Source organism: Panulirus ornatus, chromosome 69, assembly GCF_036320965.1.
Source record: "Panulirus ornatus isolate Po-2019 chromosome 69, ASM3632096v1, whole genome shotgun sequence".
In the NCBI taxonomy this organism is placed as follows: Eukaryota; Metazoa; Arthropoda; class Malacostraca; order Decapoda; family Palinuridae; genus Panulirus; species Panulirus ornatus.
Window position 1 is genome coordinate 9,584,047 of NC_092292.1, and position 24,107 is coordinate 9,608,153.

The 24,107-nt window shown below is 43.9% G+C and overlaps 1 protein-coding gene across 3 annotated transcripts in view; it reads right to left on the reverse strand.

Moving 5' to 3' along the window:
• Positions 1-19,071, reverse strand: part of Gbeta5 (guanine nucleotide-binding protein subunit beta-5) — a 43,323-nt gene extending 24,252 nt beyond the window's left edge. Inside the window, exons 1-2 of one of the 3 annotated variants that reach the window (XM_071660293.1) lie at positions 18,935-19,071; positions 5,686-6,046 (exon numbers count right to left, since the gene is read on the reverse strand). In XM_071660293.1, coding sequence (XP_071516394.1) covers positions 5,686-5,806 — 121 coding nt within the window. In that variant the 5' untranslated portion in view covers positions 5,807-6,046; positions 18,935-19,071. Of the gene's footprint in view, positions 1-5,685; positions 9,650-14,130; positions 14,251-18,934 lie in introns of those variants that run through there. The other 2 variants (XM_071660295.1, XM_071660296.1) reach the window with 2 other exon arrangements.
• Between the last annotated feature and the right edge of the window lie 5,036 nt (positions 19,072-24,107).

Genomic DNA, 24,107 nt, shown 5'->3' on the forward strand with positions numbered 1-24,107 from the left:
GTTGGTTGTGCAGGATTGAACTTTCACTGACCGGGTGTCCGCAGGAGAACTCAGCCTGGCCTTTTGTGCGACCGGCCCCACTCTGAAAACCTTACTGCTTGATCAACTGCCTGATCTTTTTTTTGGGATAAGATAGTTCTTTTTTTTTATTCCACACTGTCTGGGGTGGCGAGCCACCCCAGATTTTGGTACTAGGTCCTAGTCAGGATGAATAACGAGAAGCCATCCACTTCCCCCGTAGGAGGTAGTAGTGGTGGTGAACGTCCAAGTATTGAAAGTAATTACGCTGTATTTGTTGTTGTACATGCGACCGGTTCAACGACCCTGGCCTTCCTCAATTCCTTCTTGATCAGGAAGATCATTGATGGCTGGGCGGTGCCCGTTGAATTGGTCAGGAAACTGGCAAGTGGTATTCTGGTCAAAGTCTCGTCGGTGAATCAGGTAGCCGATTCATTTTTGACCCAATTCCATATGCACAAGGTCATTGTCACAATTCCAATATCTATGAACTCGTGTAGGGGACTCATCTACTGTCCTGAACTCATCATGGATATGTCAGAGGACGAAATTGTGAAGGAATTGTCAGACGTTGATGTCGTCGGTGTTCGGTTTATTACGAAGTCTGTAAATGGCGAACGACGTAGGACCCCTTTAATTAATACGACATTTGGCAAAATCAAAGCTCCCGGATGAGATCTTCGTTGGTAACTTGCGTTGTAAAGGAAGACCTTACATCCCGAACCCTTTGCGTTGCTTCAGATGCCAACAATACGGCCACCCGGAACAGCTGTGTTCGCTTTCCGCTAAATGTGCGAAGTGCACTGCCGAGGGTCACACTGCCGACAATTGGATGTTGTGTGTCTACTGCAAAGGCAACCATCCGAACTCGGACCGGGAATGTCCCCGATTCAAGCTCGAGAAGGAAGTCTGTGAGGTGAAGACACGCAATAACATATGATATGGCGAGGCTAGGAAGAGGGTTAAGGAGTCTCGTGAGACTCCTAAACCCAGTGAACCTGCTTCGGCATTGAAATATAATCCCGTTATGTGTACAGATGCGACACAGACTCCTCCTGTCACCGAGAAACCCATTCCTGCTCCCAAACCTACTCCTCGTTCAGAAACCAAAGTCCAAACCTCCTCCTATGCCCCAAGCCACGTCTTCTGTCCGATCTAAAGACAAGAAAGGACAAGATTAACCTCAGCAAATAAATAATAAAAAAGATAATGAGTCGTTCGTCACCGTTCCGATGGCTTCGTCGAGGGTATCTGTAGTTCACCTCTTCGACGGAGTCGGTTAACTCGATGGAGGCAAGTTGCTCCACTTCCAGGGGCCGATCACGCTCCCCCGGGGACTCGCTCAAGTCCCGGAAAAAAAAAAAAAACGGGCAGAGAAGGTTGGCCGGTTAAATAGCTCTTAAAACAACACGATCAATGTCATCTTGTGGAATTGTAGAGGCTTTAGGTATAAGCCAGCACAACCCCAACTGTTGTTTGCAATCTACAGGCCATCCGTAATCTGTCTACAAGAGACCATTCTAAACAGCACAGTCGAAGACTGTTCTATTCTAGATAGTTACCGTTCATGTAGATGTGAATCATCTGGTAGCTATCTACGCCCACCAAAGCCTACCCCATACAGGAGTGACTTTGAATTTTACCCTAGAAGCCATCACATGCAGAGTAAGATTTGATAACACCTGCCTGGCCATTTGTTCTCTATACTGCCCAGGCGCCAATGCACTTGATGTTGAGCTGAATTCACTTATTAATCAGTTACCTTACAGGAAATTAATTTCAGATTTTAATGCTCATCATAATCAGTGGGGAAGTATCTGGGCAGACTCTAGAGGGAGACAAATGGTTAACTTTTTACTCAATTCAAACCTCACTCTTCTGAAAGATGACAGTGGAACTTGGGGTGGCAATATCTCTTGCTATTGATTTATCTTTGTCATCACCAGACATACTGAATGATATCACTTGGGGTATGGGTGCAAGTGTGTGGTCAGTGGAGTGTGCCCTCAGGTACCATTTGCCAGACCAAACATCTGTTTTCTATGCGGAATCATTTACTGTTGATCGAGCCATATATTACATGATCAATTCGAATCATGTTAGAGCAGTCATTTTTTTTCGACTCGCTTTCTGCCTTTAAGGCAATAAACTCTAACCGCAAAGAGTCCAGTGAAATTCAGAGCAATATCATTGATAAACTTAATGCATGTAATAAAGATATCATCTTGATCTGGGTGCTTGGTCATTGCAATACATACGGCAACGAACAGGCAGACAAACTGGCTAAGTCGACCTCAGAACTCGAGGAGGTCGTTTCGATCCCTTGGGAGCTATGTTGCTCTTGCTTTTCCTTGAGGCAGAGATCAGTCCATCTTCTGTAGCAGAGTAAGTGGACCAGCCTGACAACCAGTGGAAAATACAAGCAAGAAGGGGCGGACTAGACAACCTCATACCGAAAGAACAGAAGAGAAGTGGTCGTGCTGGCCCGCCCCAGAATGAATTGTACATCCACCTCCCATATGCAGCCGTATATCAACAAGATTTCCCACCAATATGTCAACAGTGCCAAGAATATCTAACAATAGAACATCTACTCCGATGCCATAGTTTTAATCAATATAGAACCAAATTGATAGATCACTACAACAGGAAAAACCTTTGTTTTAACATTATTAATGTACTCGGGGATAACCCAAGTACTATTGACAAATAGACGGTTTTCCTCTGGGAAACACAATTAATCAAGATGATGTAAGGTGGTTCGTGAGTTCTTCTCTGTGGCGGGGTTGGCCTCGGTGTGTGGCTCCTCTTGTTTGGGTTGGTGGCATGGTGGGTGGACAAGTCCACTCACTAGGCCGTCGCTCTTCAGGAGAGGTGGTTCTCCTCTGGGGCAGCTGAGCCATGGAGTTGAACCGGCGAGCCTCCGAATAAGTTATCATCATCTATGTGGACGACTATCTATCGTCTGTCCTATCTTCTTGCACCCTTGGGTCAACTGCAACTGCGGTGCTGTGCTGACAGGGCGGTGTCTGCTGCCACGATGGCTCAATACCCACAAAATTTTTCCCTCCATTATTGATTTTTTTATTATCATTCATTTTTATTATCATATCAGAATTATAATGTTCCCATTTTATTCTTTTTAGATAGGTATTTAGGGATGATGACTTCAGTCACATATTGAATAGGGTTGCGTGCCTAATGATCTTCCTCATAGGTCGATGGCCGTAAAACCCAACAAAAACAAAGCAAAACAGATGGATTTATCAGATCCAGCCTGAAGATGGAACAAGTTAGTTCCGAAACGTGCCTGCCCTTTGGGGAACTCCTGAAGATACTTCAAGAAGACCACCGGAAAATTGTACGGCAAATAGAAACTGTATATAAGAAAATATATAAATGAGAATGTGCCATAGCTGTCAACCTTGTAATCATCCAAAAATCTTTCTATCTATCTTTCTTTCTGTCTATCTATTACCTTCCTTCCCCAGGTAACTTCCGTGAAGGCTTTCACAGCGCAAGGGTACATCTTTGATTGTTGCCGTTTCTTAAATGAATTTCTTAAGCAACTGGTTCGATCGTCTGTTTCTTTCCTTCCACAACTAGACACCAGTGACTGTTCTTAGTGCTTTTTTAAATAGACAGAAAAAAAATACTATTTCCATCCCTGTCTTAAGGTAAGTACAGTGCCTTCGAAGGCATAGCCTAATGGAACAAAATTCCTGGCAAGTGAATGTAACTTACTGTCTAGGATTATCTTTACCCAGACCACCTGTGTTAACAGTGAGCAACGTCGATGCAAGAAGGTTTAGGGGAAGGTGTGGTAGGGAGGCTGCGCGGCTGCTGCTGCCTCCTTGTCGCCTCTCTGCCACATCCCCCTCGTCTAATTAGAGAGAATTACCGTATGAATAGAGGCCATCACTGCCGTGCTCCCTGTCATGTCCTACCTAAGCTCTCTCTCTCTCTCTCTCTATCTCTCTCTCTCTCTCTCTCTCTCTCTCTCTCTCTCTCTCTCTCTCTCTCTCTCTCTCTCCCCTCCTACCTTCATGCTACGTTGGTAACATCACCTTCCTTCCTCCCTCCTGTGGTTGTTACACTGACCCCTCTTGCGAGAGAATGTCGATAATTCTTTGAGGATTTTCATTTGCTTTTACCAGCTGGTTGCTATTATGCGTCAGGATTGACTTTGTGGTTATTTGTTCTTTATCTTTCATCGTTGTAGAATTGTGCATTTATGTGCTCTGGCACGGCCAAGCAAATTTCAGATGACGTTGAGGGATGCCCAGAGTGCATGCGATACGAGTAACATGTTGGCGGCTAATCCTCAGCTGACGTAGTATCTAGAGGCCACCGAACCATGGGAGAGAGAGAGAGAGTTTCGCAAGACGTGCTAGCACGTCTGAACTCTCACGAACTCCCCTGGACAATACATACCTTCTCGCTAGGATCGATGCGTTCAATCGATACTGTGAACTATTCTCACTGCCGCTAAAGACCGCCAAGCCCGGCGGGTGTTAAGACACTTGAGGAAGGAAAGTGGTCGAGAGCGCCACAGCGCATTTCGTGGAACTGTCTTGGACAATAGTGGAGAGATCAGTGATGAAGGTTTGGACACGTTACCCAAAATGTATGATATAAAGAAAACGGATATTTCAGCACATCATCCAGAGTCAAATGGGTCAGCGGGAACGCTGGAACGAAATATTTCGTAGACCATTAGAAGGTAACCTCAGATTTCCCGAGTAAGTAATTGGATCAGTCTATATCACATGTACAGTGCACTACTGATCCATGTCATCACGCCACGGTCAGAGGTACTCCTATATTCGTATTATGAGGATTTGATAATAGACTCGTGTCCCGTCCACAGACATTATGTGAGACCGATGATTATGTAGCGTATACAAGCTCTCATTTGCCCAGCGCGCACATCAAAGTATTTGGTTGAATACAGTCGATGCTACACGACAATTTACGCAGGTGACTAGCTAGAGCTATCTAGATTAAGAGAGGTGATTTGCTCATTAGATGCATCAACGAATTTCTTCTTCAATTTAGTTTTTAAATTCTTTACAGAAGAGCCCCCAAATCATCTGTCAAAAGTGGTAGAATCTTTTATCACATAAGAATGAACACTTGGCCTGGGATGGCATGACTAACTCTAGTCATTTGCAAGTGTAAGTCTTGCAGTAGAGGTCCAAGTAGGAATCCTGGGGTTAGACGTGTGTCAGATAATGATTCCATACAACTGAAGATCCCAGTGCTGTACTCACACGTACTCGGACCCCTTGGTATTCTCATACCTTGTCAAAGCACTGGTATTTCATTGGTGGTGTATACATTACCCATGAAGATATCTTTCGTCACCTCATACCTAATCGTATCATACTAGACACTTTCATGTGGTATATTAAGCGTAGCCCTTTTGTTAGCCTGTTTGCATCATCCTTCACCATTTATACAAATATAACTAAGTCTCTCATGGTATATTCATACCTGATAGGTATATTCATAACTGATATACCTATACACCCTCAAGACAATACCATCGGCATATTTACACATTTTTGTCTCATTATATGCCCAGGCACCCCAGTATTCTGGGGAGCCATACAACCCCAGTAAATCACATATCTAAGTCACAACCTAAACTTATGGTATACTCACGTGGAACGTCATTGAGTTTCTGCCTCTCCTCCTCGAGTTTGACCTTAAGACCTTCAGCCTCCCTGGAGAGGGCCTCGACACTCTCCAAAGGCTGCTCCACTTTGAGCCCTCCGTCAGACATCCTCCACTCTGTGCCACACCCCACGCTGGCTGTCTGTTGCTGCCTCCACTACGGGGGGCTCCTCAGTCTGGTGTGGGTTACGGGGATCGAGCGAGGCAGGAGCCGGTGGGTGGTGGTGGCGGTGGTGTCGAGACAGCGGATGGGTCCTCCACTACCTCTCTGCTGACATATGCTCACCAGACCTCAGGTTCCTCCTGCTCCCCTAACGCGTACCTCCACGATGTCTTTCTCATATCACACCTGTGGATATTTCAGGCAGCGTTACTTTACTGCTTTTGATATCTTGTTCTTTATTTTCCTCATGTCAGGATACACATACTGAATCTGAGATTTTTCAGGACGGAGTATGGAGTCCAGATAGTCTTAAATCTAGAAAGAGGACACACACGGATACCCACACATGAATGAACTGAAACAGAGGTGCAATGCCTGAACATCATGATCACTGAATGAGAAACTATGACGACACCTCGGTTTACCAGGCAAACTTAAGACAGCCAGAATTAACGCGTTAGTATTTGACCATTGGAGAGACAGCCTGGCTTAACCCGGTTGGAAAACCAAGCTGTACTTTGTAAACATCATGAAGGCATTTCTAGTCTGGGTCCACAAGAAGTACTCATAACAAAGTTGTATATCATATAACTCACTCACAGAGGGAGCAACACCGCAGGCCTGGTTGTGTAAAGACAGACTAGCTCTGGAAAAAAGGGTTGAGTACGTTAAGTACTTTGCGGGTTATTTACTCGTTACAGTACAGCAACTAATGTTACATATCAAAACTTCTGTTTCTTTATACAATCAATCACTCGAACATATGTTATCTATAGTCTCAGAAATTCCATGTGTATTATCCCCATTCTCATCACACAGCAGGTGAGGCCTGCAACCCAGCCCGAGTCACACAGATGAACCGACCTACACATGTCACAAAGGTTAACCATCCTACCCGAGTCACACAGGATGTAAGGCAGACTACCCAAGTCACACAGGAGGTAAGGCAGCCTACCCAAGTTACACAGAAGGTAATGCAGCCTACCTGACTCACACAGGAGGTAAGGCAGCCTACCCGAGTCACACAGGAGGTAAGGCAGCCTACCCGAGTCACACAGGAGGTAAGGCAGCCTACCCGAGTCACACAGGAAGTAAGGCAGCCTACCTGAGTCACACAGGAGGTAAGGCAGCCTACCCGAGTCACACAGGAGGTGAGTCTGCCTACCCGGGTCACACAGGTGAAGAAATCTACCCGTCACACACGGACGAAAGCATTCAACCCGTGTCATATAGGAGACAAGACAACTAAACCCGAGTCACAGAGCAATGAAGCATTACTCTCGTATTCTAATAACAGATGAGGCAGTGCAGTCACTCTGCAAAGTGGATCAAAACTAGTATGCCTTCCGACATCAACTAATTCTCCATGATTCTCACAGCTGACGTTCTCAAGCTATTGTTTGCCACCAGAAGACTTAACGAGTGCGCCTTTTGGAGCATGCAAAGAGCTACCTTTGGTCGGGACTCGGCATGGCACTAGGCCTGTGTTAGGGAGCAGGTATGGCATCATGCCGGTGGTAGGGAGTAGGTATGGCACCACACTTGTGGCATGGAGCGATTACGACACTACACCTGTATCGAGGAGTAGGTTTGGCACTATACCTGTGTACGGGAGCAGGTGGGATAACACGTGTCACACAGCGGCAGTAGCACCATACGTGTTAAACAACAGGCAGGACAATATACTTGTGTCACAAAGTGGAGAACTATATCTGTGTCATAGAATAGGTAGGATACCATATAAATCTCACAGGACAAGTGAGTTACTACACTTGTGACTCACAGCAGGTGAGGTAGCACATCTGTGTCGCACATCAGGTGGAACAACACACTTGTGTCACACAGCAGGTGGGACAACACACTTGTGTCACGCAGCAAGTCCGACATAACACCCAAGTCAGACAAAAGGTGTAGTGCCAGACTTGTGTCAAATAGCAAATGCAGCTCGACACCTGCATCACCGCACATTCATCACTAGCAGATGAGGCACCCCATCAGCGTCACGTGGATGATGTAGCACGAAATGTGTGCCATACGTCAGAGGAGATAAGGCAGTACAACCGTATCACCCATGAAGACACACACGAATTCCTTGCCATGATCTACCAGACGACGTGACTTTTGAATCATGTACCTTCACTATGGTTAGGGGATTTGGTAGTGTGTGTCTTTCTGTTTGTTCCATCGCTGTCTTTATACTGTAACCCGTTACTGTATAGCGTGAGGAAGGTCACACAGTCCGGGATTGACCTTAACAAGGCCTGGCTGTGATGTGCTTTACACGTCAGAACTCCAAGGCTAAAGTCTTTGTATGGTCTATTTACGTTTCACGAGTTGGCGCTAACTGAACCAGTGAGATCGGTCGTGAAGTATTCATGTCTTATCACAAATATCATGTGTTTCAGTCTTCATTCAAAACATCGTATATTTCCTTCATGCAAAACCTCAACTTAATACCAATAGGCCACAACTCTCCTTTTCCACTCCCTTTGCATCAGCACTCATCACTTCTCACGCTTCCATGTTATTTAAACGCATTTCTAACGGTGTTTGAGCATTTATCCACGACATTTCCGACAGGCTTGAGTCATAAGAAAACCGCTACAGACTCTAAATATATCTGTCATCACAATTCCAACACCGTCACTCTTCAATCGTTTTGCATAGTTTCTCCAACCCGTTTCCGACACTCACTGTCTTTGCCCCGACAGCTTTCCAGTCTTGTTCTACCAATCCTTTAGTTCGGTATTTCAGCATTTATCCGGAAGATCCTAAAATAATTCGACTCATCTCAATATCACTTCATGATTCTAGTACTTCCCGAAATTTCGGCAACGTTTATATACATCGAAAACGCAGGTCTAACATCATCCTATGCCATCTTACACTGTGACTTGTCATTCACATATTCAACATTAATTGAATATTGCTTCCTATATGTGTGATTCTCTAGCTTCTCAACTCGTCTTCAACATTCTTTCTCGTTGTTCCAACACTCATGCAGCACCCCAGTACATTCAGGACGCCTCTAACATTATTCCAACATGTCCTGAACACATATTCAAAGTCACAAAGCCTCAGCGTATCTCAAACAGTCTTTACATCATCTTTTCTTCCGTTCCAAAATGTACCCACATCCATAACCAGTTATCCAATGAAGTTCTTCCATATCTGCTAAACTTCTCCAACACTTTGCCAACACAGACATATCTAGTATAATTTGATTCAATATCTCTCCACCTATATTTTTCTTTATTGATATTACCTGAGCTTTTACCTAGAAGTCTCCAACGATAAGTCAATACAAACACTACACCATCACAACTATCACCAGTTCTCTCGTCAAAATCTAACAGTTCTCTAACACTTCTTCAACTCCTGCATAAGAACTCGTCTATCATTTCAACATAGCTTCATCACTCCAGCACTTCAGAATGGCACTCGATACGTAATTAAAACTGACAGAACACTTGTATGGGCGTACAACACCTCCTGGCACATCTTCCAAACAGCAACAATAGCTCCTCAGCACATCTCCAACATTAGTCATTCCTAGCCCGTCCTGTGTTCTAAGAGGTCAAAAGGTCAAAGGTGATGGTGGCCGGGTGTGGGTAAACTTCGTTCCTGCAGAGTCTGACCAACTTGTGACAGATGTCGCACACTTGGCAGCCACTGCCAGTCATGTACCAGCGAGACATGAAGGCGATGAGCTGCGTTGAGGAATGGAGTCTCGGGGATATTCTCACACCCGTGATACAGTCACAGGCATCTGAATTTGTAGTAGACCTTCTGAAAACAAGAGCCCGGGTTAGATCCCAGTATTCTTTTCATACAGGAGTTGCAAAGTGCGTGGATAAGACTAAATCTACGATCTGTTCGCATTATCATTTGGAAGAATATACATCAATCTCATCGTGTACATGTTCGGATTCGGTGCATTACACATGACGGTTAGAGTGTCGATGTAAGCAAGTGAGGCCATTTCTCTGTCTGTTACGGCAATACCACACTAACTCGGGATATATATATATATATAAGGGGAAGTAAATGTTTATAGTTGTGTTAATGGAGTGATAGTTTTCATGCATGGTGTTTTTGACAAGAAAATAGTGAAGTTGGAAAAAAATGTAGCTTAGACATTGAAGCTTATTGATACAGTGGTGAAATTGATGAGAACTGCTATTGACGTTTGTGTGAATAAATTGTACATTTCCTTTTCCATAGCCAGAGGTTGAACCATTATGTGACATTCATTTTTTTTCATTCATTTCAAGCTAAAAGTTTGTTTTATAAATTGTTTCTTACATTTTTCATATGTATATATATGTATGTGTGTGTGTGTGTGTGTATGTGCGTATGTGTGTGTATGTGTGTGTGTGTGTATATGTATATATATATGTATATTATCCCTGGGGATAGGGGTGAAAGAATACTTCCCACGTATTCCTCGCGTGTCGTAGAAAGCGACTAGAGGGGACGGGAGCGGGGGGCCGGAAATCCTCCCCTCCTTGTATTAACTTTCTAAAATGGGAAACAGAAGAAGGAGTCACGCGGGGAGTGATCATCCTCCTCGAAGGCTCAGAGTGGGATGCCTAAATGTGTGTGGATGTAACCAAGATGTGAAAAAAGGAGAGATAGGTAGTATGTTTGAGGAAAGGAACCTGGATGTTTTGGCTCTGAGTGAAACGAAGCTCAAGGGTAAAGGGGAAGAGTGGTTTGGAAATGTCTGGGGAGTGAAGTCAGGGGTTAGTGAGAGGACAAGAGCAAGGGAAGGAGTAGCAATACTCCTGAAACAGGAGTTGTGGGAGTATGTGATAGAATGCAAGAAAGTAAATTCTCGATTAATATGGGTAAAACTGAAAGTTGATGGAGAGAGGTGGGTGATTATTGGTGCATATGCACCTGGGCATGAGAAGAAAGATCATGAGAGGCAAGTGTTTTGGGAGCAGCTAAATGAGTGTGTTAGCGGTTTTGATGCACGAGACCGGGTTATAGTGATGGGTGATTTGAATGCAAAGGTGAGTAATGTGGCAGTTGAGGGAATAATTGGTATGCATGGGGTGTTCAGTGTTGTAAATGGAAATGGTGAAGAGCTTGTAGATTTATGTGCTGAAAAAGGACTGATGATTGGGAATACCTGGTTTAAAAAGCGAGATATACATAAGTATACTTATGTAAGTAGGAGAGATGGCCAGAGAGCGTTATTGGATTACGTGTTAATTGACAGGCGCGCGAAAGAGAGACTTTTGGATGTTAATGTGCTGAGAGGTGCAAATGGAGGGATGTCTGATCATTATCTTGTGGAGGCTAAGGTGAAGATTAGTATGGGTTTTCAGAAAAGAGGAGTGAATGTTGGGGTGAAGAAGGTGGTGAGAGTAAGTGAGCTTGGGAAGGAGACCTGTGTGGGGAAGTACCAGGAGAGACTGTGTACAGAATGGAAAAAGGTGACAACAATGGAAGTAAGGGGAGTGGGGGAGGAATGGGATGTATTTAGGGAATCAGTGATGGATTGCGCAAAAGATGCTTGTGGCATGAGAAGAGTGGGAGGTGGGCTGTTTAGAAAGGGTAGTGAGTGGTGGGATGAAGAAGTAAGAGTATTAGTGAAAGAGAAGAGAGAGGCATTTGGACGATTTTTGCAGGGAAAAAATGCAATTGAGTGGGAGAAGTATAAAAGAAAGAGACAGGAGGTCAAGAGAAAGGTGCAAGAGGTGAAAAAAAGGGCAAATGAGAGTTGGGGTGAGAGACTATCAGTAAATTTTAGGGAGAATAAAAAGATGTTCTGGAAGGAGGTAAATAGGGTGCGTAAGACAAGGGAGCAAATGGGAACTTCAGTGAAGGGCGCAAATGGGGAGGTGATAACAAGTAGCGGTGATGTGAGAAGGAGATGGAATGAGTATTTTGAAGGTTTGTTGAATGTGTCTGATGACAGAGTGGCAGATATAGGGTGTTTTGGTCGAGGTGGTGTGCAAAGTGAGAGGGTTAGGGAAAATGATTTGGTAAACAGAGAAGAGGTAGTAAAAGCTTTGCGGAAGATGAAAGCCGGCAAGGCAGCAGGTTTGGATGGTATTGCAGTGGAATTTATTAAAAAAGGGGGTGACTGTATTGTTGACTGGTTGGTAAGGTTATTTAATGTATGTATGACTCATGGTGAGGTGCCTGAGGATTGGCGGAATGCGTGCATAGTGCCATTGTACAAAGGCAAAGGGGATAAGAGTGAGTGCTCAAATTACAGAGGTATAAGTTTGTTGAGTATTCCTGGTAAATTATATGGGAGGGTATTGATCGAGAGGGTGAAGGCATGTACAGAGCATCAGATTGGGGAAGAGCAGTGCGGTTTCAGAAGTGGTAGAGGATGTGTGGATCAGGTGTTTGCTTTGAAGAATGTATGTGAGAAATACTTAGAAAAGCAAATGGATTTGTATGTAGCATTTATGGATCTGGAGAAGGCATATGATAGAGTTGATAGAGATGCTCTGTGGAAGGTATTAAGAATATATGGTGTGGGAGGCAAGTTGTTAGAAGCAGTGAAAAGTTTTTATCGAGGATGTAAGGCATGTGTACGTGTAGGAAGAGAGGAAAGTGATTGGTTCTCAGTGAATGTAGGTTTGCGGCAGGGGTGTGTGATGTCTCCATGGTTGTTTAATTTGTTTATGGATGGGGTTGTAAGGGAGGTAAATGCAAGAGTCCTGGAAAGAGGGGCAAGTATGAAGTCTGTTGGGGATGAGAGAGCTTGGGAAGTGAGTCAGTTGTTGTTCGCTGATGATACAGCGCTGGTGGCTGATTCATGTGAGAAACTGCAGAAGTTGGTGACTGAGTTTGGTAAAGTGTGTGGAAGAAGAAAGTTGAGAGTAAATGTGAATAAGAGCAAGGTTATTAGGTACAGTAGGGGTGAGGGTCAAGTCAATTGGGAGGTGAGTTTGAATGGAGAAAAACTGGAGGAAGTGAAGTGTTTTAGATATCTGGGAGTGGATCTTTCAGCGGATGGAACCATGGAAGCGGAAGTGGATCATAGGGTGGGGGAGGGGGCGAAAATTTTGGGAGCCTTGAAAAATGTGTGGAAGTCGAGAACATTATCTCGGAAAGCGAAAATGGGTATGTTTGAGGGAATAGTGGTTCCAACAATGTTGTATGGTTGCGAGGCGTGGGCTATGGATAGGGGTGTGCGCAGGAGGATGGATGTGCTGGAAATGAGATGTTTGAGGACAATGTGTGGTGTGAGGTGGTTTGATCGAGTAAGTAACGTAAGGGTAAGAGAGATGTGTGGAAATAAAAAGAGCGTGGTTGAGAGAGCAGAAGAGGGTGTTTTGAAATGGTTTGGGCACATGGAGAGAATGAGTGAGGAGAGATTGACCAAGAGGATATATGTGTCGGAGGTGGAGGGAACGAGGAGAAGAGGGAGACCAAATTGGAGGTGGAAAGATGGAGTGAAAAAGATTTTGTGTGATCGGGGCCTGAACATGCAGGAGGGTGAAAGGAGGGCAAGGAATAGAGTGAATTGGAGTCATGTGGTATACAGGGGTTGACGTGCTGTCAGTGGATTGAATCAAGGCATGTGAAGCGTCTGGGGTAAACCATGGAAAGCTGTGTAGGTATGTATATTTGCGTGTGTGGACGTGTGTATGTACATGTGTATGGGGGGGGGGGGAGGTTGGGCCATTTCTTTCGTCTGTTTCCTTGCGCTACCTCGCAAACGCGGGAGACAGCGACAAAGTATAAAAAAAAAAAAAAAAAAAAAAAAAAATATATATATATTCTGTAAGCGACAACACTTTCATTTCAATGCCACTAATACAATAAACAGTGACAAAACATTATCAGAAACTACTAAAACCTCGACACAATAGCCAGCATAACCGCACTGTGCATGATCACCAGTCTTACACCATTACCAGCACAACTGTATCTCCATACCATGAACCACCACACTGCATTATCACTATCATCATCGTGCATCACTGCACCATCACACTACCGATCACCAGTGGTAGACCACGAAGTATCCTCACCACTCACAGACATTACAGTGTAAACCATCCACTCGTATGTCACCAGCTGTGGCTGCACTGCGCTCCACCACCACAATATACATCGTAACGACAACACCGTATTCCACTCGGACCTCTGGTAACCACTAACTCACCGCCACCACACAGTAAGTCAGGCTACATTGTCAGGCTTACCATTGTGTCCATAAATAGGTCAGTATACGCAACCAGTGGCTTCTACATCATCATGAAACAATACGCCACAACCATTACCACACCACTCACCACAGTCTAAGATCACAGCAGCGAGCAGAAGCTAAAGAAATCCTCAAATATGTTTCCTCAACCTGACACCACTAGCGAGGATCCCCGCCATACAGCGATGGAGTGACTGGTGTGGTGGCGCAGGCAGCGTTATCACATAAGTCCAGCCACGTTTCCTGCCAGCAGTCCGCATCCTACGTTTGCCCCGATTACCAACATTTTGTTCTCATAACCACCTTTTTTTGCTTCTAATTACCCATTCGACCAGTAAGGGGATGGGAGTTCTACACTCGTTGGGAACCCACTCTCTTCTTACAGAAGTCTTATATTTACATTCCGCCTTATAGAAGACGTTACTTTCTTGAGTATGTATATTTCACGCTACATTCGAGTCATTCATAATGCAATAACCACATTGAACAAGACACAGGCTTCAGTTGGCTATTACATCGTTGCCTAGTTTAGCCTCGTGTTGCGCGCGGTGTGTCTTGGTTGTAAGTCATCTCGCTTTTGTGTAAAAATGGTGTTGAGTGGACCAGCTACATGTGGCTGGATGATCACCCGACCAAAACACACACACACGCCAGAAGCACAGCACAAACATATCGTCTTATAGTTTTCACTGAGCCGGTCACCAGCCGAACACTCTGTGTCACTGTGCCTGTCTGTATGGCACTGTGCTTGATGCCTAGACTCACTCACTGTATTATCTGGCAACGCTGAGTCAGTATGCCTGCTGGAAAACTAAGTTACTGTGCCATCTGGCAACACTGAGTCACTGTGCCATTTAGTAACACTGAGTCATAGTGCCATCTGGCAACACTGAACCATTGTGCCATTTGGCAACACTTGAGTCATTGTACCATCTGGCAACACTGAGTCACTGTGCCATATGGCAACACTGAGTCATTGTGCCATTTGGCAACACTGAGTCATTGTACCATCTGGCAACACTGAGTCATAATGCCATCTGGCAACATTGAGCCATTGTGTCATTTGGCAACACTGAGTCATTGTTCCATTTAGCAACACTGAGTCATAGTGCCATCTGGCAACACTGAGTCATTGTGCCATATGGCAACACTGAGTCATTGTGCCATTTGGCAACACTGAATCATCGTGCCATCTGGTAACACTGAGTCATTGTGCCATTTGGCAACACTGAGTCATTGTACCATCTGGCAACACTGAGTTACTGTAGTGTCTGCTGCCAAAACTGAATCACCATGCCATTTGGCAACCCTGATTTACTGTGTCTGCTGTCAATAATGAGTCACTGCGCCTGGTGCCAACAGTGAGTCACTGTAGTTGCTGGTAAGGATACGTCACTATGCCTCTTGCCAACATCGAGTCACGGTGCCTGCTGGCATTACAGAGTCACCTGTTGGTAACACCGCTGTGTGTTGCTGGACAAAGCGAATGATGAGCTATTCATCGACCAATCCACGCTGAGTCTAAACACTTTAGCTACCAGAATATCTTTCTGGTCTTATACATTAACAATCACAATATGTTTTCATGTATCCTCAGTAACCAAAGAGCGTTGTGATCCCGCCAGTTTAAGATGCTTTGTAGAGAGCTCAGCGGATGATGAGGAAACCTGTGTCTGATTTTTACTCAATCTCGTTTTCACGTCCTGAAGAGGCGTGATGTGCGTCCAACATCACAGATTATGGCCTTACCTTCGTTCAACCAGTCGCTCATCACTACCATCTGGTTACACTCCCGCCCCCTACACTTCCCTTTCTGACCGGTGTGTACATGTGTCTGGCTTTGTTTAATATGTGTATTCATATCTTTTCGCGAGAGCTTTTGTGTGTGTATATGTATGTGTGCTAGTGTGTGTGTGTGTTGTTTGTTTTGGTAGCAGAAGCGTGGGTGTATGGTTGTGTGTGTGTGTGTGTGTGTGTGTGTGTGTGTGTGTGTGTGTGTGTGTGTGTGTTTTGTAAATACTTACTTGTACTTAGATATTTGCACTGTTCGGAAATGAAGTTTTATTTACACTTGTGAGGCCTCACCTCTTGAAACGTCTCCACTATCATTCAACTTAAGTTTCGGTATGCTGTCTGTCTTAACCATGCCCTCAGTCACTTCAGACCGTTCATCCACTACTCATGCTTTAAAAGATCTTTTTCGCATCAGTCTTGACCAACAAGTGTCTGGCTAATTTCACGTTTCGTCCTCTGGTTGTTCTATCCCAACATCTCTCGAGGAACTGCTCGCTGTCTACGTCATCGATCTCTTTTATGAACTTGAATGTTGTGATTAGGTTACCTCTCACTCATCTCACGTTCGTGGAGGGCAATTCCAAGGCCTCTAGCCTTTCCCTGTGACTCAGCTCTCTTAATTCTGGTATTATCTCTGTTGTTCTCCTCTGGACCTTCTCTATTAGTTTTCTGTGATCCTTCAAGGACGATGATTAGCTTGAGGTGCTTGTTCTAATATGGCCTTTGGAAGAGGTAAACAGCTGGCTGAATATTTCCACAACCATGCACTTAAATGTAGTTTCTGATACCTGTCAGCAAACAAATTGGTTTCCTTTACTATTCTTTAAATGTGGGACTCTGGCGACAAGTTAGGGACGATGTCGACTCCCAAGCCTCTCTCACATACAGATTAACGAAACTTATGTCCTGCTTGATAATGCTCATATTGGGACCTTCTGCTGTGGCCATTCCTCATTACTTTACACGGGTTGATTTTCATCGGCCATGTATTGGATCAGCTTTGGAGTTCATCTGTCTCCTCACATTTTGATTCCCTAATGATTGTCATCAACTGCAAATATATTCAGATAGGATTCTAATTCTTCTGGCAAGTCATTCACGAAGATCAAGAAGAGCAATGGTCCCAAGACAGAATCCTGTGGCACACCACTAGTGACCTTAACCCATTTGAAGAAGGCTCCTTTGACACGCATCCTTTGTTCCCTTACCCTAAGATATTCCTCTCTCCATCTCGGGAGTCTTCCCTTTATTCCTCCTTGAAGATCTAGCTTTTCTTACCAGCCTCCTACATGTCACAATTTCAAATGCTTTCTGTGATCTACTCTTCTATCCAAAGCAGAGCAGACTCTCTCACAGAAATTGAAGAGATTCGTTACACTTGCCCTCAGATCACTGAACACCTTGTCGTTTCTTATTAAAGTAATTTCTCCACTACACGAAGTCATCCATCTGGTTTCTGATTGTCTTTTACTGTAACTGTGATCGTTAGGGAGTCAGGGAGTGTAGTTCAGCGCCTATTCTCGTTCTCCCTCCTGATAGACAAGTATGCCGTTTGCTCTCTTCCATTCCCTTGGTACTTTGCCTTTCTCCAGGGACGTTCTAAACACTTCAGCGTCTTCAGGGCATACCTAAGCAGAGGCTGCAGAAACTTTTCATCTTAGTACCTCCTCCATCAAGAGATCCAAAGATCTAAACAGATCTTAGAAAATATTAGATTCTCAAATTCTTCGACCTAATATGAAATTAGAAAATTTCTGAAAACAAAAACTTTTCACAGGTACACCAGCAACAATCTAGTGCCACCCTTAGAGTGATCTATAGGAACCAGATGAGTCCAGCACACCAAATAGGTAAGAAAATGATGAAGAAGAACACCACACACAGAAACGCTGAAGACAAACTCAGCCTCATCGTCTACTACGAGAACCTAAAAGTGAGCAACATAGTCACGGTAAATAACATGACTCGATGGCTCTCAGTACATAAACGAAGCAAGAATCAATAAAGGCACATATGAGGGAACGTCATAGCTCTCCCTAAATCGACGGCATCTTACTTAAAATACCTCAAAATTGGAACACGACTGCACGCGACAGATGCAATCTAGTACATCCGTAGAACGAAACCTGCTGCTGCCAATTACAGCCCAAGAGAAAACATTAAAATTCTCTGTAGACAACATCCATAACTCAAGAGAACCGATCAATGATGACAGCAAGAGCATACTTGCAGGGGATGTCGACCTGACCCCCACTTACCCCTGATCGTTTCTAGGTGGCTGCTGAGCCCTCCCTCCCAAATCAACATCACGTATCCCCTTTAGAAGTCACTGTACATCCAGACCTCAACATGGACACTTCCCTGTCCAGTATATCTTCTCAGTGTAACTTGTTTCTGCTTCGCTGCGAATGTTCAGTGCTTACGCTGTTCTGTTGTCATCTTATTCTGTATTGTTATGACTTTTTTTTTTCAAAAAAGATGAGACATGTATCTACAAACGTCCCGGCTTATCATAATCATACATTCATAACAACAGTGGACTTTCAACTTACAAACTCCCTGTGCCTGTGAAAACCACTGTAAACAAAACAGAAGAAAAAGTAAGAAAGTGGGGAATACCAAGTGTGCATTCGTCTTTTAGAATATATATATATATATATATATATATATATATATATATATATATATATATATATATATATATATATATATAATGCAACCTCAGCAAGAAGACTTTGATAAAATACATGAAAATTGAATAAAATCAATCGCGGCGATACATTCACGAAGATGAATATTTCATCGTAAAGCAGACTTCCTAACGTAGCGTTTGGCGTCATCGTTCGTTAAACACCAACAACACGCAGCGTCTACGTATCTGCAGGGAAGCACTTGAGTGAGGGGCATCACATCTGCCGTGAGTGATAGCTGGTGCACCTGTCCCCTCTCTCGTCTGGCGTGTCTTCACATAGGTAGTTTGTTTGGGTTTCCACAAGAGGTCTGGCCTCTACAGTTGCCACACAGTCGACACTACAACGCACCAGATATATTCACTGTGAACAGATGCTTCACGCGTACCGGCACTAGCGATTACTCACAAGTCTCTTAAGGACGTGGGAGCCACTATGACACTGGAGTAAGGCCTATGAGCAGAGGGAGGCCAGCTGTATGTACACCGGAGAGAGAGAGTGGCGCGAGGTACTACTGTCTGGGCTGCGCCGGGCCAGACCCTCCCTCCCCACAGCGGCGCAGATCAATTCTGAGCCGCGCGCTGCCAACGCCTCATCTCTCCTGCCGTCCTCCCAGGATCCGATCACCACATCTTGACCGCTACAGTTAGGTTCACAGGTACACAATTTCATCTTAAGAATCTGCGGGAAAAGTTCGTCTCATTCATATACCGGCTGGAGATCGACGCATCGACCACATACGTGAAGTCATGGCTAGCGTTGAAGAGTATTGTTCTTAAGCACTGGTTTGTATATTATGACGAGAATCATAGACTGCGTAAGGGTAAGTGTTCCCGATATTCTCTACCCTGCGAAGGATAGCTCCCTTCAAGATTTGTCTTCTCCTTCCTATTACCACTTTTGCGTACGTCTCAAGGGAAAATCCGCGAACATAGTCGCTCATGAAAGACGAACGCAATTATGTTTACATGAGAAGATAGGCACAAGTACATATATACACGCAATTCAAGTACAGGAGATATAGAAACGAGTCCAGGAGAAATAGAAATAGTTAGTTGCATTACCAAGATGAGCAGTTAGATGCAGAAAAGAAAGTAGACTGGTTGTGAACAGCAATCATAGGCAGCACCTGCTAGACGAGAGACACGTCAGTGGCGCAGCTTCGAGCACAGCGGCCTGGCACCGTGCCACCCACGGCCGCCTAGTACGAGTGTAAACCCAGCGTGCGTGCCACAACCACGCTCCGAGGGCGGGCCGCTGCACACTTTCTCCCTATCATCCTTACACGTTTGCTCCTTGTCCCAAACTATTTCCCTTCATGCAGTTCCTCCCTGGGGACCGGCCCGTAGCGCGTGGGTACCATAAGATGAGGTCTGCGCCAAGTGGCTGACCATCCCCACACACGGCGAGGAATATTTCTCATACTCTATTTGTTTTCCAGATTTTATAGACGGGATTCTTAAGACGTAGTTTTTCTTTAAGCTTTCCTGCTTCCTGTGTGATATGTGAACCTCTTTTTTTGCATGATCTTTTTCTTTTTTTTTCCACTCCTTTTTCTTCGCTTAACTTCACTGTTTATCGGATTGTTTTCTTATCTATTTCTTCTTCTGACCAGTCTTCGTTTTATGTTATCGCTTCCCTTTTCTATTCATGGAATCCTGATTACTCCGTTATCTTATCTTTCTCCTTCTGATAAACACTTTCTCTCCCCTGAATATATTTGTTTTACCTCTTCCATGCTCCATAGAAAATCTTCCACGTTGTTTTGCTATACCTATCTGAACCTATTATTTTCATGCTTTTATTTTCATTATACACGATTTTCTTGCATCATGCTTTTTTTCCCCTCTTGTCCTGTTTTTCAAAATCATGCTGCGGTTTGGAAAGTTGAGCTGATGAAAGTATATATATATATATATATATATATATATATATATATATATATATATATATATATATATATATATATATATTATCCCTGGGGATAGGGGAGAAAGAATACTTGCCACGTATTCCCTGCGTGTCGTAGAAGGCGACTAAAAGGGGAGGGAGCGGGGGGCTGGAAATCCTCCCCTCTCATTATTTTTTTTTTAATTTTCCAAAAGAAGGAACAGAGAAGGGGGCCAGGTGAGGATATTCCCTCAAAGGCCCAGTTCTCTGTTCTTAACGCTACCTCGCTAACGCGGGAAATGGCGAATAGTTTGAAAGAAAAAAATATATATATTATTATTATTTTGCTTTGTCGCTGTCTCCCTGCGCCTGCGAGGTAGCGTAAGGAAACAGACGAAAGAAATGGCCCAACCCACCCCACACACATGCACACACACACACACGTCCACACACGCAACATACACACCCACACATCCCAACGTACACTCATACATACACACACAGACACACACATATACACACATGCACACAATTCACACTGTCTGCCCCTACTCACTCCCATCGCCACCCCGCCACACACGGAATAACATCCCCCTCCCCCATTATGTGCGCGAGGCAGCGCCAGGAAAAGACAACAAAGGCCCCATTCGCTCACACTCAGTCTCCAGCTGTCATGCAATAATGCCCGAAACCACAGCTCCCTTTCCATATCCAGGCCCCACAGAACTTTCCATGGTTTACCCCAGACGCTTCACATGCCCTGATTCAATATATATATATATATATATATATATATATATATATATATATATATATATATATATATATATATATATATATATACGCTTTTCGACATTTCCCGTGGTAGTGAGGCAGCGCCAGGAAAAGAAGAGGAAAGGCCACATTCGCTCACATCTATTCTCTAGCTGACATGTTTAACGCACCGAAACCACAGCTCCCTGTCCACAAGTGCTCTCAGAACTTTCGCCTCCTTACCCAAAGTAAAATCAATTTCTGCTTCCATGATTTCATTCGCCGCCATGTCCATTCCCACTTATCTGAAACGCTTCTTTACTTCAAATTTTTCTCCATTCAGTGTCACACTCCGAATAACTTGTCCCTCAACCCTGCTAAACCTGATACCCTTGCTTTTGCCCGCATATACTCTCAACTTCCCCCTTTCACACACTCTTCCAAACTCAGTCACCAACTTCAGCAGTTTCTAACTCAAATCTGCCACAAGTGACGTATCATCAGTAAACAACAGCTTGCTCACTTCTTAGGCCCTCACCTCTCCTACAGACTGTGTACTCACCCTTCTCTCCAAGACTCTCGCATTAACCTCCTTCACCAGCCCATCCATACGCAAATTAAGCAGCCATGGTGACATCACACAACCCCTACCGCAGATCACTCCCTCACCATATATTCATAAGACCTTCCTTTGCTTTCTCCAGGTCTATAAGTGCCAATGTAAAGCCTTTTACGCATCAGGGAGCTAAGAGGGTTGGGGGGGGGGGGTTGGAAATGCTTCCCTCCTATATTATTTTCGGAAAGAAGGAACAGAGGAATGAACCAATGAGGATGTTTTATCCTCTAAGGCTGAGTCAACTGTTCTGGACGCAGCCTGAAATGAGGAGCACTGATACCAACTGTGGGTATGGAGAGGGACCACTTTGGAGTTAAGAGAATATAGGCTAACAGGGAGTGAGGCAACTTGGAGCAGTGGAGCAGCTAAGGGTGAGGGCACCAAGGACAATTGAGGGTGAGGAGACTGGGAGAAGTTGAGGGTGACGGAACTTTGGCTAGCTGAGAGTGAGGCGTCTGGGACCAGCTAAAATTGAGAAAATTAAGACCAGCTAAAAATGTGGGGCCTGAGTTCAGCTGAGTGTGAGGGGACTGGAACCAGCTGACTCTGAAGATTTGGACCAACTGAAGGCGAGGAAACTAGGACAACTGAGTGTGAAGGGACTGGGACCAGAGAAATGCGAGGGGACTGATGGAGAAGTCAATTATTCTATTTCAAGACTCCTTTTTAACGAAGACTTTTTATAAATTTTCATAAACATTTAGATCTTTGTTACAATAAACATTCTATACAGAGTTACCCGTGAAAATCTAAATAGAAAATGGTATAAATGCATAATAGACTAAAGAAAATGCTAGTTGAGGCTAACTATAGTATATGAATTTCTTTCTCCCCTTTTTCTTTATGATTGCCTCTAAATCTTAAGCCTTAAAAAGGGAAATATAAAGTGAATATATTCACAGATAGTATGAAATGAATTTAATCTACAACCCAAATCAGTAGGAAGAGCTATCTTATTTAATGATTAGAATCCTCATCAAATGATGCCCCGGTTCCGGAAAAGGTGAGATGATATGCGAAAAATATGAAAAAAAAAGGTTTAAAGGAAAAACAGAAGAAAATATAAGTAATAAGAAAATCTTTGTAGATATGACCCTTCTTAGCAGTCTCTTCTTCATCAGGGCACCCTGGCCACGTCTCCGGGACGGCCCTAGATTGGGACCGTAATATTGCAACTTTTCCCAAGGGGTCCAGGTCAACTCTCGGTGGCCCTAATGATAGATAAGTGTCGCTGAAAGACGAAAGATGATAAAGATGTAGTCGTCTGGTTCTGAAACGTTTCAGCGACAGTCGCATAAACAAACAGGGAATAATGATATGACCACGGATCTTAGATGTGAGTCTTTTTTTTATTCTATGGAATAGAAACATAAGCTCCCCTCTAGACTCGGAATTCCCATATTTGATTTCACTCGAAATTTCACCGAGAATTCACTTATTTCTCTTGGATTTCATCATCCGTATGATGATGCCATGTTGGAGTAAGATATCTAAGGACAACACACAAATTTTCCTTCGCAAATGATAGGGTTCAGTCTGTAACACCCCGTTAGTGCAGGAGCCAAGAAGAAGTAAATCTAGTATTGTTGTTCATGCCAAGCCTACTACAGTTACTATCACTAGTACTATTACCACTACTGCTACTACAACAACTACTACTTCTACTACTACTACTACTACTACCACTACTATCACTGTTCCTACAACTTCTACTACTAACACTGCTTATACTACTATTATTACTAAAACTCAGTGTAACTGTTACTACTACTAACAAGAATAGAAATAATGATAATATACAAGACAAACATCACTAAAACCATGTCCTTATTAGCACTAGTCAAGCTTCTATTTTTGTTTGAAAATGGGCTAATTACGCCCTTGATTTTTTCTTGCTCTTAACGTATTCAAAGAAATCTTTAGAATTTTGCTTTGTGTTGTGTACCTCGATGTGAACGTAGCAAGTGAGTCATATAGTGTGGGTAAGGTAGCTAAGTTTCTGAGCACATTGAGGAGTTTGTGGAAGGAGAGAGGCCATTGTCTGGTAGGGCAAATATGTGTATGTTTGATGGTATAGGAGTGATGAAGGTGTTGTAATAAGTCCTTGACCTGATTGCAGAAGAATGGAAGGAAGTTTACGTATTGGAAGTAAAGTGGCTGAGGATAGTATGTGGCGTGAGGTGGGTTGATCGTATCACTTCCTCAGATAGAAGCTGAGTAGCGGGTCCAAGATGACCCTTTCAGCACCAGGTTGATCTGAAGCATTCTGTATTGACCATAGCAGCCGAGAGTTGAGCAGAAAACCTCTGGTATTTTGACTGC